The sequence below is a fragment of the Thamnophis elegans genome, chromosome 3 (assembly GCF_009769535.1).
Source record: "Thamnophis elegans isolate rThaEle1 chromosome 3, rThaEle1.pri, whole genome shotgun sequence".
In the NCBI taxonomy this organism is placed as follows: domain Eukaryota; kingdom Metazoa; phylum Chordata; class Lepidosauria; order Squamata; family Colubridae; genus Thamnophis; species Thamnophis elegans.
This window is the reverse complement of record NC_045543.1, coordinates 34,232,793-34,247,744: the sequence shown is the minus strand read 5'-3', so window position 1 is coordinate 34,247,744 and position 14,952 is coordinate 34,232,793. Positions and strand designations below refer to the sequence as shown.

At 37.7% G+C, this 14,952-nt stretch overlaps 1 protein-coding gene across 8 annotated transcripts in view; it reads left to right on the top strand.

Moving 5' to 3' along the window:
• Positions 1-2,757: 2,757 nt before the first annotated feature.
• The window catches only part of PCBP3 (poly(rC) binding protein 3), a 50,012-nt gene continuing 37,817 nt past the window's right edge, over positions 2,758-14,952 (top strand). For all 8 annotated transcript variants that reach the window (XM_032214047.1, XM_032214046.1, XM_032214044.1 and 5 more), the window contains exons 1-5: positions 2,758-2,853; positions 6,626-6,649; positions 8,635-8,667; positions 12,929-13,045; positions 13,924-14,055. In XM_032214047.1, coding sequence (XP_032069938.1) covers positions 2,785-2,853; positions 6,626-6,649; positions 8,635-8,667; positions 12,929-13,045; positions 13,924-14,055 — 375 coding nt within the window. In that variant the 5' untranslated portion in view covers positions 2,758-2,784. The remainder of the gene's footprint in view (positions 2,854-6,625; positions 6,650-8,634; positions 8,668-12,928; positions 13,046-13,923; positions 14,056-14,952) is intronic.

Genomic DNA, 14,952 nt, shown 5'->3' with positions numbered 1-14,952 from the left:
GGGAGGGGGCAGTGGGTAAAATTTTGAAACTGAGTCATAAGTAGCTCTGAGGAGATCCATCTTAACTTTGCTATGTGACTGGTGGTAAACCTAGGACTATCTGTATTAGTAGGATTTTAAAGGTATAATATTGATGTCAATATATTTGTATATAAATTATATAGAAAACATGTATTCAAGAAGTGAATTTAGACTATTCCTTGCTCTTGTTTTCTTGATGGTGTTTGAGCTTTCTGTGGTGGTCTAATTAATGAAAATAAACAAACAGAAATTAAGAAAACTATAGTTTAAAGAAGGATGGAAAATAATTAAACTACATTTGATTATATGTCTCTTATCCCAGTATTTCCCAGCATGTGCATCCAGTAGTCGGACCTTCAGGCTTTTCTAACAAAAGTCTAATACTCCATTTCATGATTTCTTTAAATTTAAGTACATGATAATGAAATATTCAAAGAATACTCTAGTCTAAGCTAGAAAATGTAAGTAACTAACCAATACTTTCTAAAATGGCTTTCAGCCTTTTTTTTTCTATATCTGTATCTATATATGTATCGATGTAGCTCATATGTCCATTAAAGTTCTGACAAAAATGCTTATCTTTCACCAGTACAATGAAAAAAGGCTAATGTAGCTTCCCTGCATGCTGAAGCATGAAGCGTGTATAATTTAATAGCAATGATAAATCTTAAAGCCGGGAGCATTTGGTTAACACATGACCCACTTTTTCAATCAATTGGAAATATTTACATAACAGCTTGAATTTCATGCTTTATATTTTCCAGACAGAAAAAAAGGGATACTATAGTCTATGTGAACATTTCCCAGAATTGGGGTGTCTTTCTTCAAAATAAAAATAAATTCCACTACCAAAGACTGATAATCCTATTAGCTAAGGCAGCGCACTAGAAAACAGGAGACAGATAGAGTTCTAGTCCTCCCTTGAAAGGCAAGTGAGTGACCTTGGGCCAGTCTCTCTTTCTCTCTCAGCCCAATCCACCATGTAGGATTATTGTTGGAGGGAAAACAGGAGGAGGAAGGAGTATTAAATATGTTCGTCAATTTAAAAATAATCAAGGTGGGGTTAAAAAAAAATCTTTTAAAAATTACAATAAAAAGATTTGAGGCAAAGAATATAGAATCATAACTCTTGTATAATACAAAATGCTTTCACATGTGAGAAATTGAATATATATATATATATATATATACTTAAAGTCACAACCCCTGGTATGCCCAAGTATGGGAGGAAGGTCACACTTCCACTCTCTGTCATTAGGCTCGTCACAAGAGACCATCCAGACAGAAACCCAATATTTTTTACTGTTGCCTTTTTTGTTACATTTGTTATATTTATGCTGATAAATAAATAAAGGGAGACTAGTATAGATCTATTTCAAGCTATTTAGCTCTCATCAGCTAGCCATACCCAAGTTTTTGGGAATCGAACCTGTGCTCCATTGCCTCCTAGGCAGGGAGTTAACCTTTTTGAGCTACAGAGAACGACTCCTTATCAGCCAGCCAGGGTGGGAGGTATATACTTAAAGTCACAACCCCTGGTATGCCCAAGTATGGGAGGAAGGTCACACTTCCACTCTCTGTCATTAGGCTCGTCACAAGAGACCATCCAGACAGAAACCCAATATTTTTTACTGTTGCCTTTTTTGTTACATTTGTTATATTTATGCTGATAAATAAATAAAGGGAGACTAGTATAGATCTATTTCAAGCTATTTAGCTCTCATCAGCTAGCCATACCCAAGTTTTTGGGAATCGAACCTGTGCTCCATTGCCTCCTAGGCAGGGAGTTAACCTTTTTGAGCTACAGAGAACGACTCCTTATCAGCCAGCCAGGGTGGGAGGTATATACTTAAAGTCACAACCCCTGGTATGCCCAAGTATGGGAGGAAGGTCACACTTCCACTCTCTGTCATTAGGCTCGTCACAAGAGACCATCCAGACAGAAACCCAATAACCTCAAAAAGGTTAACTCCCTGCCTGGGAGGCAATGGAGCACAGGTTCGATTCCCAAAAACTTGGGTATGGCTAGCTGATGAGAGCTAAATAGCTTGAAATAGATCTATACTAGTCTCCCTTTATTTATTTATCAGCATAAATATAACAAATGTAACAAAAAAGGCAACAGTAAAAAATATTGGGTTTCTGTCTGGATGGTCTCTTGTGACGAGCCTAATGACAGAGAGTGGAAGTGTGACCTTCCTCCCATACTTGGGCATACCAGGGGTTGTGACTTTAAGTATATACCTCCCACCCTGGCTGGCTGATAAGGAGTCGTTCTCTGTAGCTCAAAAAGGTTAACTCCCTGCCTGGGAGGCAATGGAGCACAGGTTCGATTCCCAAAAACTTGGGTATGGCTAGCTGATGAGAGCTAAATAGCTTGAAATAGATCTATAGGTCTAACCATTTGAGCTACAGAGAACGACTCCTTATCAGCCAGCCAGGGTGGGAGGTATATACTTAAAGTCACAACCCCTGGTTGTTATATATATATATATATATATATATATATATATATATAAAAGCTCAAGTGGCCTCTGTGGTAAGGAGGGCTTGTTGAAATTGCTGAATAGAAGTTTATCCTCACCTTTAGACTTGAAGCTGCAGCTAATGTGCTGAGTGACAACAAATATTTGTTTTGCTTATTTGTTTATCCTACAAAAGGAGCATTTGTTTTTTCACTGACAGGTGATCTCCTGTGGAGATATATCTTTATTTCTTTGAGTCTCCAAACTTTCTACATTATCCAATATTCCAAGACAAAATATGGAATCTAAAGTCTCTGAAGGTGGTCTGAATGTGACACTCACCATCAGATTATTGATGCATGGAAAGGTGAGCAATACTGAAGTGTTTTCATGTCATCACTTCTAATTCAAGCATAGTAATGAAGGCTAACTTTGTTTATATGTAAATCCAAAAACTGTGCATGTATGCCACACTTTTATTCCCTGAAAAGTACATGTAATGCATTATTTCTAAATATGGAATATTATTTCATTGAGAAGCAAATATAACAGATATGGTCCTAGAACCATGGGAGTCACATAGACTGTAAATTGGATTGATCCCAATTTGATGTTTCAGGTAACATTTTCCTTGATTCTTGACTGATTTAGATTTCTGCAGGTGAAATTCCTAATTTTTGTACTGTACTGTTTGACCCATATAAATATCTACTCATCCTGGTATTCTTTAAAATGTGAATAGGTTTGTAATAACTATTGGGACAAATTAATAGTAGTCTTCACCAGTGATGACGTACAGATTATATCCAGTTTAGGATACAGAAAGCGAATAGAAGCATTATAGTGTTTGAATACTACCGTATATACTCGAGTATAGGCCGACCCGAATATAAGCCGAGGCACCTAATTTTACCACAAAAAACTGGAAAAGTTATTGACTCGAGTATAAGCCTAGGGTGGGAAATGCAGCAGCTACCGGTAAATTTCAAAAATAAAAATAGATACCAATAATGTTTTTGAATATTTATTTCAAAGAAAAACAGTAAACTAGCGGTGTATTCAATGAAATACTTCACTCACCTCATGATGCTGATGTCCCGCTGTGATGATAATGTCCCGTGCAGCCGCGGGAGCGATGTCCCGCCTCCTATGACACACGGCACAGTGATTCCTATCATTGGATCACTGTACCAGAGGAGGTGGGACATCGCTATGTGGCTGCTTGCCATAACAAGGAGGAGGTGGGACATCGTTGCAGAGTGGCAGGAGGGGGAGGAAGGGGAATCGTAAGACAGCCCTGCATTACATTAGAACGTGAGGAGGGGGGATGGTGCGGTGCGCGCTGCGCGGCAAACTGACACAGAGGGAGGGGAAACTCACAGGGGCACTGGGCCATTCACGAGTGTCACCCAGCGGCATGGCCCCGCCCCTTTTTCTCCTCCATTTCGGGCAAATTTTTCACTGACTCGAGTATAAGCCGAGGCGGCTTTTTTCAGCCCAAAAAGTGGGCTGAAAAACTAGGCTTATACTCGAGTATATACAGTATTTGTACTAAAATCAGTAATAAAGTAGTGTAATAAGATGAAGTAATAAATCATGTAAAAACACTTTTGCTAACAAAAATGTTGAACACATAAGTGCAACAAATTGATTATGAATGTTTATGTTCTCTCTTGTTATTTCAAAATCTCTTGTTCTCAAAAATTAGACATGTCTTCATATATGGAGACTATTTCCCTGAGTATAAACTGATGTCCCTGTCTTTGAAGTCCTAAACTTTTACATGCACTAAGCCCCCATTCTCACACTGACGTGGCTAATCAAAGTGAATCTGTCCCATCTTGAGATATCTCTTTGAAGTAGGGACACATTAAGTCAGCAAGCTAAGGCATACTAACAAAGCAGAGGAATTTACAGTACCTCTATAAAACAAAGATCCTCACTGAGATGGATTACAGGCAATTTCCAGAGATACATCCCATATACGTCTGGCAGAAAAATTGGCAGAAAAAAATCAAACATATGCAATACATAAAGAGTAGACTGAAACAGAAATGCAGAACTAGGGTTGCTGTTACAGAGAGTTAAAAAGAGTTGATGTCTTCTGGGGAATTCCGGAAAGTACTCCCTTACTGATATTTATTCTTTTATTGAAAGTTCTGGAGGTCCTAAAATATCGGTTAGAAAACCAATTGTTACAACTAGCATGAGATTTTATGTAGCATTATCTTAAAAATTATAGAAATTTTTATATATCTATTCAAGCCATTGTCTGAATTGGGTTAAATTGAGTCTTTTGTTGACCTGCAATTGAATCAAGAAAAATAAATAAAAGTTCTGATTCTGAAAACGGGAGTTTAAGCAACAGATTAAAAAGGAGATTATATTAAGTAGGATCAGAGGGACTTGATTATATGAACAATTAACTAGGAACAAAAGAGAATCATTGAGAATATAGGTTGGAAAAAATAAGTTTTATTTTGGGGGTTAGATTGGCTAGTTCGCCATTTTATATTTATTTCCAAGGGCGATTTCATTTAGCCTTTTGTAAGGCTTTAAAGATCTGGCTCTTCTCCACTGCATTTGAGCTGGAAGGCTGAGCAAATTCTGCTAGCCAATTGTTTACATTATGTTTTTTGAGTAAATACCATGATTTGTGCAACCTCAAATATTTTTAATTGGATTTGCTTATTAATTTATTCAATTTCTATGGCTGCCCATCTCAAATAAATGACTCTGGTTGGCAAAGAAATTATTGTTCTGGATTGTTTTGGTTAGGTATTGTACACTACCCAGAATCGCTGCCATGAGATGAGTTAAATAAATAAATAAATAAGCAATTATTTTAAAATGTAGGTATGATTTTGATACTTCTTGCAGGAATTTCTCCAAGTACAGGAGATGGAGATATGCAGCCACATCTCTTCAGTTGTGCATGAAGATACAGACAAAAGGAGTAAAAGCCTTTTGTTCCTATAAGTTCTTTTGTTTCCCCCCTCCAGGCAGGCAAGATTTCTGAATACAGTAATATCAACCAAGAGATAAAGTATCAAAAAATGTTTTGGACAGAGCCAATACATCTGAGTTCTTTTGTATCAATACTGCTCTGATCACCATTCATCAATATGGATAAGTCTCTGTATTAAATAGGAATTTTGGAGGAAATTAAAATACTAGAAGCTAATGCCATATGTTAGGAGAACTAAAGCTAGTGTCCATGAACCTCAAATTGCCAAATTGTGATATAGTGAGTTCACTAACATTCCTGTTTACCGCAAACCTGTTCATGCATTATATCTTACTGTAAATATGGGCAAAAGTGTGAACCCAGCTTGATAAATAAACAGGGTTGTTGTTAGGGTTAGGATAGTTATTTGGACATGGCTATTCAATTTTTTAAAAATGTTTGTCTTCAATGGGGAAGGGAGAAAATAAGAGGTGGGCATTGTATAATGTAATGGGTTCACCCAGAACAGAAAATGTGAGCACTTCGCTCTCGTGTGCGCCTTCAAACACACACCAATTATATAGGATGGGAAAGCACTGGGGCAGGGGGGCAGGCCCAGCCGCTGGTCAGAACTACCAGTTTGCCTGAACCAGTATGAACCGGTAGCAGCCCACCTCTGGAGAAAGCTACATGATAAAATTCTTCTTTTTCTTATCTACTAGCAAAGTGCAAATATGTAAACCTTGCTGTAGTAGAGATGGAGAGGGAATGTCCCTACTGATGCAAGTAACAAACATATATCTTTGTTAATTGATATCAAAGGCTGGCAGAGGTTCTCTTTTAATATCTAATGCATTTTTCATTTTGGGTTTTACCTAGCCAACATTAAATTCAGTAATAACTTTTCATTTAATTCAAAATATGGCTATACAGTCACAACAGCAAGAACTAGCTGTCCAAGGGAAGCTATCAGTGCAGGCAAAACTGGCTATGCTAAAATCTTTGGAACTCTACAAAGGTGGTTCTTTTATTCATTGTTTTACATTCTTGCTAATAAAGAAATTGTTTATTTTGCACTAGTACCCATGCAATTGTGATCGGAAATTAATAAACACTATGAACCAAATAAATAAGATTTACTGATAATTAAAGCTTTTACATTCTTACTTTGTTGCCATTTTTTTTCCAACAGGAAGTTGGAAGCATCATTGGGAAGGTAATGTGATGTACTCTACGTTTGAAAACTCAGATATGTTGTTTGTGGGCAGAGCTATCCATGTGGGAGGTGACCAGCAAGGGGCTCGAGATTCTGTCTTCTCTCCCTCTTCCTTCCTATCTGGTTTTGAGAGAATAAGAGCTGTATATAATTAGAGCATGAGAGCTATAATTGGTGAAGTAGAAGCTATGCATTCAGCCATCTCCCCTTTCCCTAAATGTAAACTGCTTTCTCCACTGAGCTATTTGCAAATCTGGTTTCTTATTAAAAGCAGAAGGCAACAGACTGATCAAGCAACATCTGCATTCATTTAGATGGAATGTAAAGGAAAATGCAGATATTCAAATTGGAGCTGATGAAATGCTGAGAACATAGCTATAATAAACAAAGGGTCAATAATTGTAGAAAAGCCTGGAACAATATGAATAATTGCATATAGGAAACTGATTTGAAAATATTTTGAGGAAATACTTTTCCTAATATCAAGCAACTCACTCTCCAAAGTAAACTAAATAGCTATGTCTATGAGGTCGCTAGGAATCAGGTTCAATCAAATATAATATTTACATCAGTTAAATATTCACACCAATTAACCAATGTATGAAAATACTTCTGTTGGTCAATTTCCTTTGATATAAGTTAGGTTTTCTATCTATCAAACTGTTATTGTTCCTGATCTCTCCACCAGTTAGAAGGATCCCAGAACAAAATATAATCAATATTTATTTTCATTCATATCTCCACATTAAAAAAAGCATCTGGATCCACAATAATACAGATAAAATTGATGCCTATTTTTCTGTGAACCTAGTTTGTATGGCTCCAATCATGACTAACTGAATAATATGCAAAAACTATAGAAAATATAGTAATGAAAAAACCACAATATAAGCAATAAAATATGGATGGCAGATAATAAAAAACTCTTGAATAACCAGGAGATTTAAATTTTCATTTGACTAATATACTGCAGTACACAATTAACAATTTAGAGTACTCTAAGATATTTCATACTCAATTTCTAATCAAAATATATCTCTTTTGAATTGTAAGAAATATTTGTTTAACACAAATTAATAAGAGAAAAGAAGTACATTGAAAGAATATTGTAAATGATTTATAAACTGTATGTTAGATTGAAATAACAATTCTAAACTCTTGTGCAGTATGTGACACAATTCCATTTACAGAACTGTATTCCAGAAATAGTTTCCAAATAAGATTGAAATGTACATAAGGTCTACTTTTTAGATATGAAGTTATTCAAAATATCAAAGAATATGCACACAATTTAATTAATCATATAATGCAACCATTACCACGTATAATGCCAATTCCTTGTATTTTGAAAGAAAATGTGGTTTGGTAAAGTAAAAAAAAAATTCAGATTGAAACAGTATTATGACTTTAAAGATTTGTTCCATTCTACAATGAATTAATTTCCAATATTGTTGACCTTTGCAACATTGCTACTGTGAATGGAAACCCCCCCCCTCCCGTCAAATTGTTCATTGCATTTCCAGCATTTTGGAGAAAAAAATTATAATTTTAGCAATTGTGACCGCAGTAATAAAATCAGTGATTAAAATATTTTTAATTAATTCTCTCTAAAGATAAAGTTCAGGGTGAACTTAATATCTATTTTCACCGAAATGCCCACTATTCCATTTTTATAATTGTATGCAAGTTTTGCATTCCTTTAATCATATAGAACTTGAATTGTTCAGATTCTGAATCATATTTCATAATTGATTATACATTGTGCATATTCACTATTATGAGTTCCAAGATTTTCAAATTCACTTTAATTTTTCAACATTCTACCTTGCTTCCATTCCACACTTTTATTGATTGGGCAGTGCTTATCAATATTACATATATACTATGTAAAAGATAACAATCTGTGTATTATGTGTCATGTGAAGAGTAATGACATTTTAGTCAGTTTGTTCTTACAACTGTTTCTTTTCTTGTTTTTGTTGCAGAAAGGAGAGACAGTAAAAAAGATGCGTGAGGAGGTGAGCATCATTACCAAAGTATAAAATAATATGGGAATAAATGCAATTGTCAGGGTTCTGACTGATGCCCTAATTAAATCATGAGTCTCAAGCCAAGCTTCAAAAGAAATCCAGTTATTTATTAGGAGCATCATGTCGGCACGGACCAAGTGAAGCCAACTCTGACCTCAATTCGAGCCTTGGCTCTGACCCTGTTTCCCCCGCCACCCAAGGTGTGTCATCAGTTACATTCCCCAACAAAGCAATTTCACGGGTTGTACAAGTCACTCCCTCTAGCCACTGTGGATCTCTGTGGAGATGGCCCTGACATTTGCTGGCTGGAATGTGCTTTGTTTTGACTGAAATGCAAGTTTCTCAATGCAGCTGCGAGGCTCAATTCCCTATCCCCCTGCCTATGGCAACTCAAGAACAGGTCAGGAATGCTTTGTGAGTTAACATTCGGCTTCCCTCACTTCCTGAAGGTAACTTGTGCAAAGCAAAACTAGTTTGAGTACAGGTATAGATTTTAGGGGTGCGAGCCCCCCCCCCAGGTTTTGTTGGGTTGTCTTCATGGAATTTAGCTATGAGGTGGTCAGCTTCAATGTTTCTACTCTTTACCCAAGTCACCTCTAATAGGGGGTAGCCCTTCCACTTAATTAGATATTAGAGCTGCCTACTGTGCCACCTCGAGTCTAGGATGTGTTGCAACTCATAATGGGTTTGGCCTCCTATGACCGCTGGGTCCAGGAGCTCATGGGGTAGTGGTCCCATGGATTTTAAGAGGCTACAATGGAATACCAGGTGCATCTTCCCTAGTAGTCGGGGCAATTTTAATTGCACCATAACCGGATTGATAATCTTCACTATGGGGAATGGCCCCATGGACTTGGGTCTCAGCTTCTTGCTGGGGAGTTTTAACCTCAGGTACTTCATGGAGCGGTAGACCTTTTCCCCCAGCTGGAATGGCCATTGTGGGGCTCGATGTTTGTCTAGCTGTTGCTTATAGGTCTGTGCTGCTTTAGCCAGTGCTTTCTTGACATTTTCCCATGCTGCTTTTAGCGTTGGCAGGCAGTCTGTCAAGCTGCCTGAGGAGGGGGATCCCTTGTGTATTTTGGCATTGGGATAAAGTCCATGCTGCTCACTACTTTGAACGGAGTTAGTCCCATGCTACTATGAACAGCATTATTGTATGCCATCTCAGTGAAAGGGAAGAGGTCCACCCAATTGGACTGCTGATAGTTCACTTAACACCTCAGGTACTGCTCTACCATGGCATTCAAACATCCCCCCCCCCATTGGTGGCCGGATGAAAAACTGAGCTAAGGTTCTGGGATGACCCAATGGACCGCAGGAACTCCCTCCAGAATTTAGCCATGAACTGGAACCCTCTGTCTGAGATGACTCTTCGTGGCACTCCATGCAGGCAGTAGCTGTGCTTCAGGAACAGTTTGACAAGCTGGTGGGCTGAGAATAGTCCACTGCAGGGTATGAAGTGTGCTTGCCTGGAGAATAAGTTAATCACAGTCCAAGACCAACAAGGAGTTGCTATTTGGCAACTCCACTATAAAGTCCATTACGATTTTCTCCCATGGTCTTCTTGGCTTTACCACTGGTTGCAGCAGTCCGTGTGTGTGTGTGTGTGTGTTTCCTGGTTGCTTTTTCATAGCGGTGCATATGGTGTAACTTTTCACATAACTGTCCGTATCTTTCTTCATGCCGGGCCACCAGAATTGCTTCCTTATTAAGTGTAAAGTCCCAAAGTGGTTCACTGATTTGACATCGTGGCTCCTCTGAAGGATTAAGGTGCAAAGGGACTCTGGAATGTAGAGTTTTGTCCTCTTCCATGCTAGGCCCTCCCTTTTTATCAAGATACTTTGGTTGTCACAGAACTAGGGCTCTGCTTGCACTTGGGTTTTGAGTTTCATGGTTAGATCGCTTGCAGGTTAGTTTTGCCAGTCCTGTAGTTGTTTGATATTCTCTTCGGTTGCTGTTTGGGCAGGGGGGAGGATGGTGTCTACTACCTGCTTCTGTCTGTATTTGTACTGGGGCATGCGGGAGAGGGCATCCACTAGGAAATTCCTCCACCCTGGGATGCGTTTTAGCATGAAGTTGAATTAGTTGAAGTATTGAGCCCAGCTGACATGTTCACATTACATAAAAATAGAGTGGAGAAGGCTTGAAATTTGTTGACCAGTGGGTTTTTTTCTTCACGGAGTCATATTCTTTAGCATTGAAAGAAGATTAGCTTCCCTATGACAAAAGTACAGATAAGCATTTTGAACTACTAGAGAAAACCTAGATCCTGCTCTGTAATTTTTCCTACATAGATATTAAGAAGCTGGTTAAGGCCACCCAAGCTATTCTGAATTTCTAAGTGCCTGAACAGAGTTCTTTTCATAAGGTCAAAAGAAGTTGTATTCTAAGGCTAATTATACATTGTTGTTTGGCTGCTACTTGAGTTAGAACCTATGCGGTTTATGTTAGATTATAATTCTCATATATTTTGAGTGTCTGGTTTGTTCTAAATGTCATTCTAAACATTTCCATATAAATATAATTGATAATCCATAACCAATACAAAATGAGAAATCTATATATTTTCTAAGAATCTGCTGTATATAGGTCTTCTAGTCCAGCCACCTGCCCAATACAGGAATCTTAAAACAAAATGCATAGGTATAGAATATCTTAAAATCTTAAAACTAGATCCTAAAAACCAAATGGACAGTTATAGAATAGGAGGTATTTGGATCAACGGTAGTAACTGAGAGAGGAATCTAGGTGCCCTAGTTACCACTTAAGTATGAGCCAGCAGTGTACTGCAGCTGCCAAAAAGTCAATACAGTTCTAGGGTACATCAACAGAGGGGTAGCGTCAAGATCATGAGAAGTGATTGTACCTCTCTGTACTGCATAGGTGAGGTCACATTTTGAACACAGCATCCAGTTCTGGTCACCACAATACAAAAAATGCTGCTGCGCCCCTAGAAAGAGTGCAGAGAAGAACAACAAAGATGATAAGAGGTCTTGAGACTAAATTATGCAACGAAGAACTAAAGGAATTAGGGGTGTTTAGCCTAATGAAGACAAGGCTCAGAGGAGACATGATAGCAGTCTTCCAATACTTGAAGGGCTATCACAGGGAAGAAGGCATTAATTTATTCTCCCCAGCTGCTAGGACAGGACAAGAAGCAAAGGCTCAGAGGAGACATGATAGCAGTCTTCCAATACTTGAAGGGCTATCACAGGGAAGAAGGCATTAATTTATTCTCCCCAGCTGCTAGGACAGGACAAGAAGCAAAGGCTCAGAGGAGACATGATAGCAGTCTTCCAATACTTGAAGGGCTATCACAGGAAAGAAGGCATTAATTTATTCTCCCCAGCTGCTAGGACAGGACAAGAAGCAATGGGTGAAGCTTGTCAGAGGATGATTCAACCTGGAAATCAGGAGTAACTTCCTGACAGTGAAAACGATCAATCAATGGAACAGCTTGCTTCCTGGAGTTGTGGGGCTCCATCGCTGGAGGTTTTCAAGAGAAGATTGTACAATAATTTGTCCTACCTTGGGAAGGGAGTTGGATTAGAAGACCTTCAAGGTCTCTTCCAGCCCTATGATTTTATCTCATTCCATTTTGGACAAATGGCTGTCCAGGTTTTTTCTTTAAAACCTCCAGTAATAGAGCATCTACAGCTTCAAGACATAGGCTGTTCTGTTTCTTATTGGATTCATAGTCAAGAAATTTTGTCTTAGTTCAGCTTTGGATCTTGCATTGTAACATTTCCACCTATTGATTCATACCTTATCCTCAGGTGCCAGGGAGAATAAATCTATTCTCTCTTCCCTTTGACATCCTTTTATGTATCAGAATATTGCTATCATGTTTCCTCTTAGTTTTTTCTTCTTTAAGCTAACTATAGACCACTCTTTATAGGATCTTCATGGGATTTATCTATCTTCCCTCCTAGTTTTGTGTAATTTGCAAATTTTATGAACATCCATTTTATTCCTTCATTTAAGACATTTATCAGGTGTACAGGCCCAGGACAGAACCTGAGGTGCCCCACTGCATACCACCTTCCATCTGGACATAGACCCATTAAAGACTACGTTTGACTACGGTTGTTCATTTAACTATGAATCCATTTGATAATGGGACCATCTAGCCCACATTTTTTCCAAAATATCTGTGGTCTACTTTATCAAATATCTTACTGAAGTCTGAGTATCCTATATTTTCAACGTCCCCCCATATGTATGACAAGATGTGGTTTTTCAATTATAGAGTGGAGCACGAATCAATATCTCAGAAGGAAACTGTCCAGAAAGGATTGTGACCATTACAGGCCCTACTGATGCCATCTTCAAAGCGTTTGCAATGATTGCTTATAAATTTGAAGAGGTAATAAACATCAAAAGAAATGTTTGTTTTTATTGACCCTTTCTTGGTTAAAAAAAAACTCTCAAAATGCTTTAAAAAAAGATATTATAGGAAAAATGACAATTGGTACATATGCACCAGGCCTATCATTTCATTATGGTTTAGTTTGGGATCTGTCTAGAATCAAGCATGGATTCTAATAAATACTCCTACCAGAGAACATTTTGTGATATGGATATATCAGACTGAAAAACATTTGTTCACTGAATTATACAGCCATTTTTTCAGGAGATTAGCAATGCAATGCAAAACAACTTTAACTTCCCCTATCCAGTCGTGTCCAACTCTAAGGGGCGGTGCTCATTTCCATTTCTTAGTCAAGGGAGCCAATGTTGTCCAAATACATTTCTGTGGTCATGTGGCCAGCATGACTATAGGCCAGAACATATGGAACACTGTTACCTTCCCACCAAAGTGGTACCTATTTATCTACTTGCATTTACATGCTTTCGAATGGCTAGGTAGGCAGGAGCTGGGCAAGTTATGCAGTGCTTGGGTCTTGAACCCAGGCTGTCAGCTTTCTAGCTGACAAGGTCAGCATCTTTAAGCACTGAGCCATTACACTCTTTAATGAACATTAATACAAAAATTATTTGTTCATATTCTGTTCCTTTGACATCGTCCTAAATGTGCAATAGTGATAAAGATGAAGAACTATTGTAAAATGTAAGATACAAATTTCCTAAATGTGAAAGATCTGATGGTTTTAACAACTTAGGCAGAAGAAAACCAATTCGATTTTCCTGTTTGCTCATTCATAGTTCTACAATGTGATAAAAATGCTTGGTTCATTCTACTAAAGTACCATTCAAACTTCCTCCCTCCCTTCCTTCCTAAAGGATATAATCAACTCAATGAGTAACAGCACAGCTACAAGTAAGCCACCAGTTACATTAAGGTTGGTTGTACCAGCAAGCCAGTGTGGATCATTAATAGGCAAAGGAGGCTCCAAGATTAAAGAAATCAGAGAGGTAAGTCTCTGATTTCCCTATGTGCAGAGAAAATTATTTTCTATGAGAAATAAAAGAAAGGGCAGTCTTTAAATCTCTCTAATTCATAAATCTTCATGAAGTCAATTGTCATAAAGTGAAGCAGGAATCATATTGAGAACCTTCATGTCTTCTTAGGGCAAGAATTTCACTTATAGAAAATTTCATTTGGCCACAATCTCTTTAAGTTCATCTCTGCTATGTTGAAATGGTGTTAATATTAATGACAATAATCCAATTATAAATATATTACTTATATGTTAAAAAAAGTAAATAAATTAACTGGACATTCCCTAGTAATAACTGCCCTCCAGCTGCTCCATTCTGTTTTATATAACACTGTTGTGGAACCAGCAAAAAATACAATACTAGTAATTTACTTTTACTTATTTATCTAAATTTGTTATGGCCATCCATTCTAGTAAAATTTGGGTGAATTTAAACTGATAGTTAAAACAATGAAAAATGTAAAACAAAACGGAGGGTCTGGGTTAAAAACAACCATAATAATAACAAGAAAACATAAGTGGAACCCCATAAACATATTAATCCCAGACCTGAGAATGCAGCCAAATATTAAGGTCTTTCCATAACCACAAGAGAGGGGGTCTCTTGGGGGGAAGGAGGAATGCCATTCCAGAGGGCAGGAGCAGTGATGGCCAATTATCTACAATAATTGGCTGCATGAGGCAATTGCCTCACTCTGTATGGCTAGCCCATGTTAGCAGAGTGATTTTTAATTATTTCAGATAATATACAATTGAAACCTGGACAAAAATATATTGCAATGGTTATTCTATGATTTATAATCTTCTGTTTGGATTTTATGTTGAAAATTGTCTAGAAAATAAAATTGGTCCAAAATGAGCAGTTGACAGT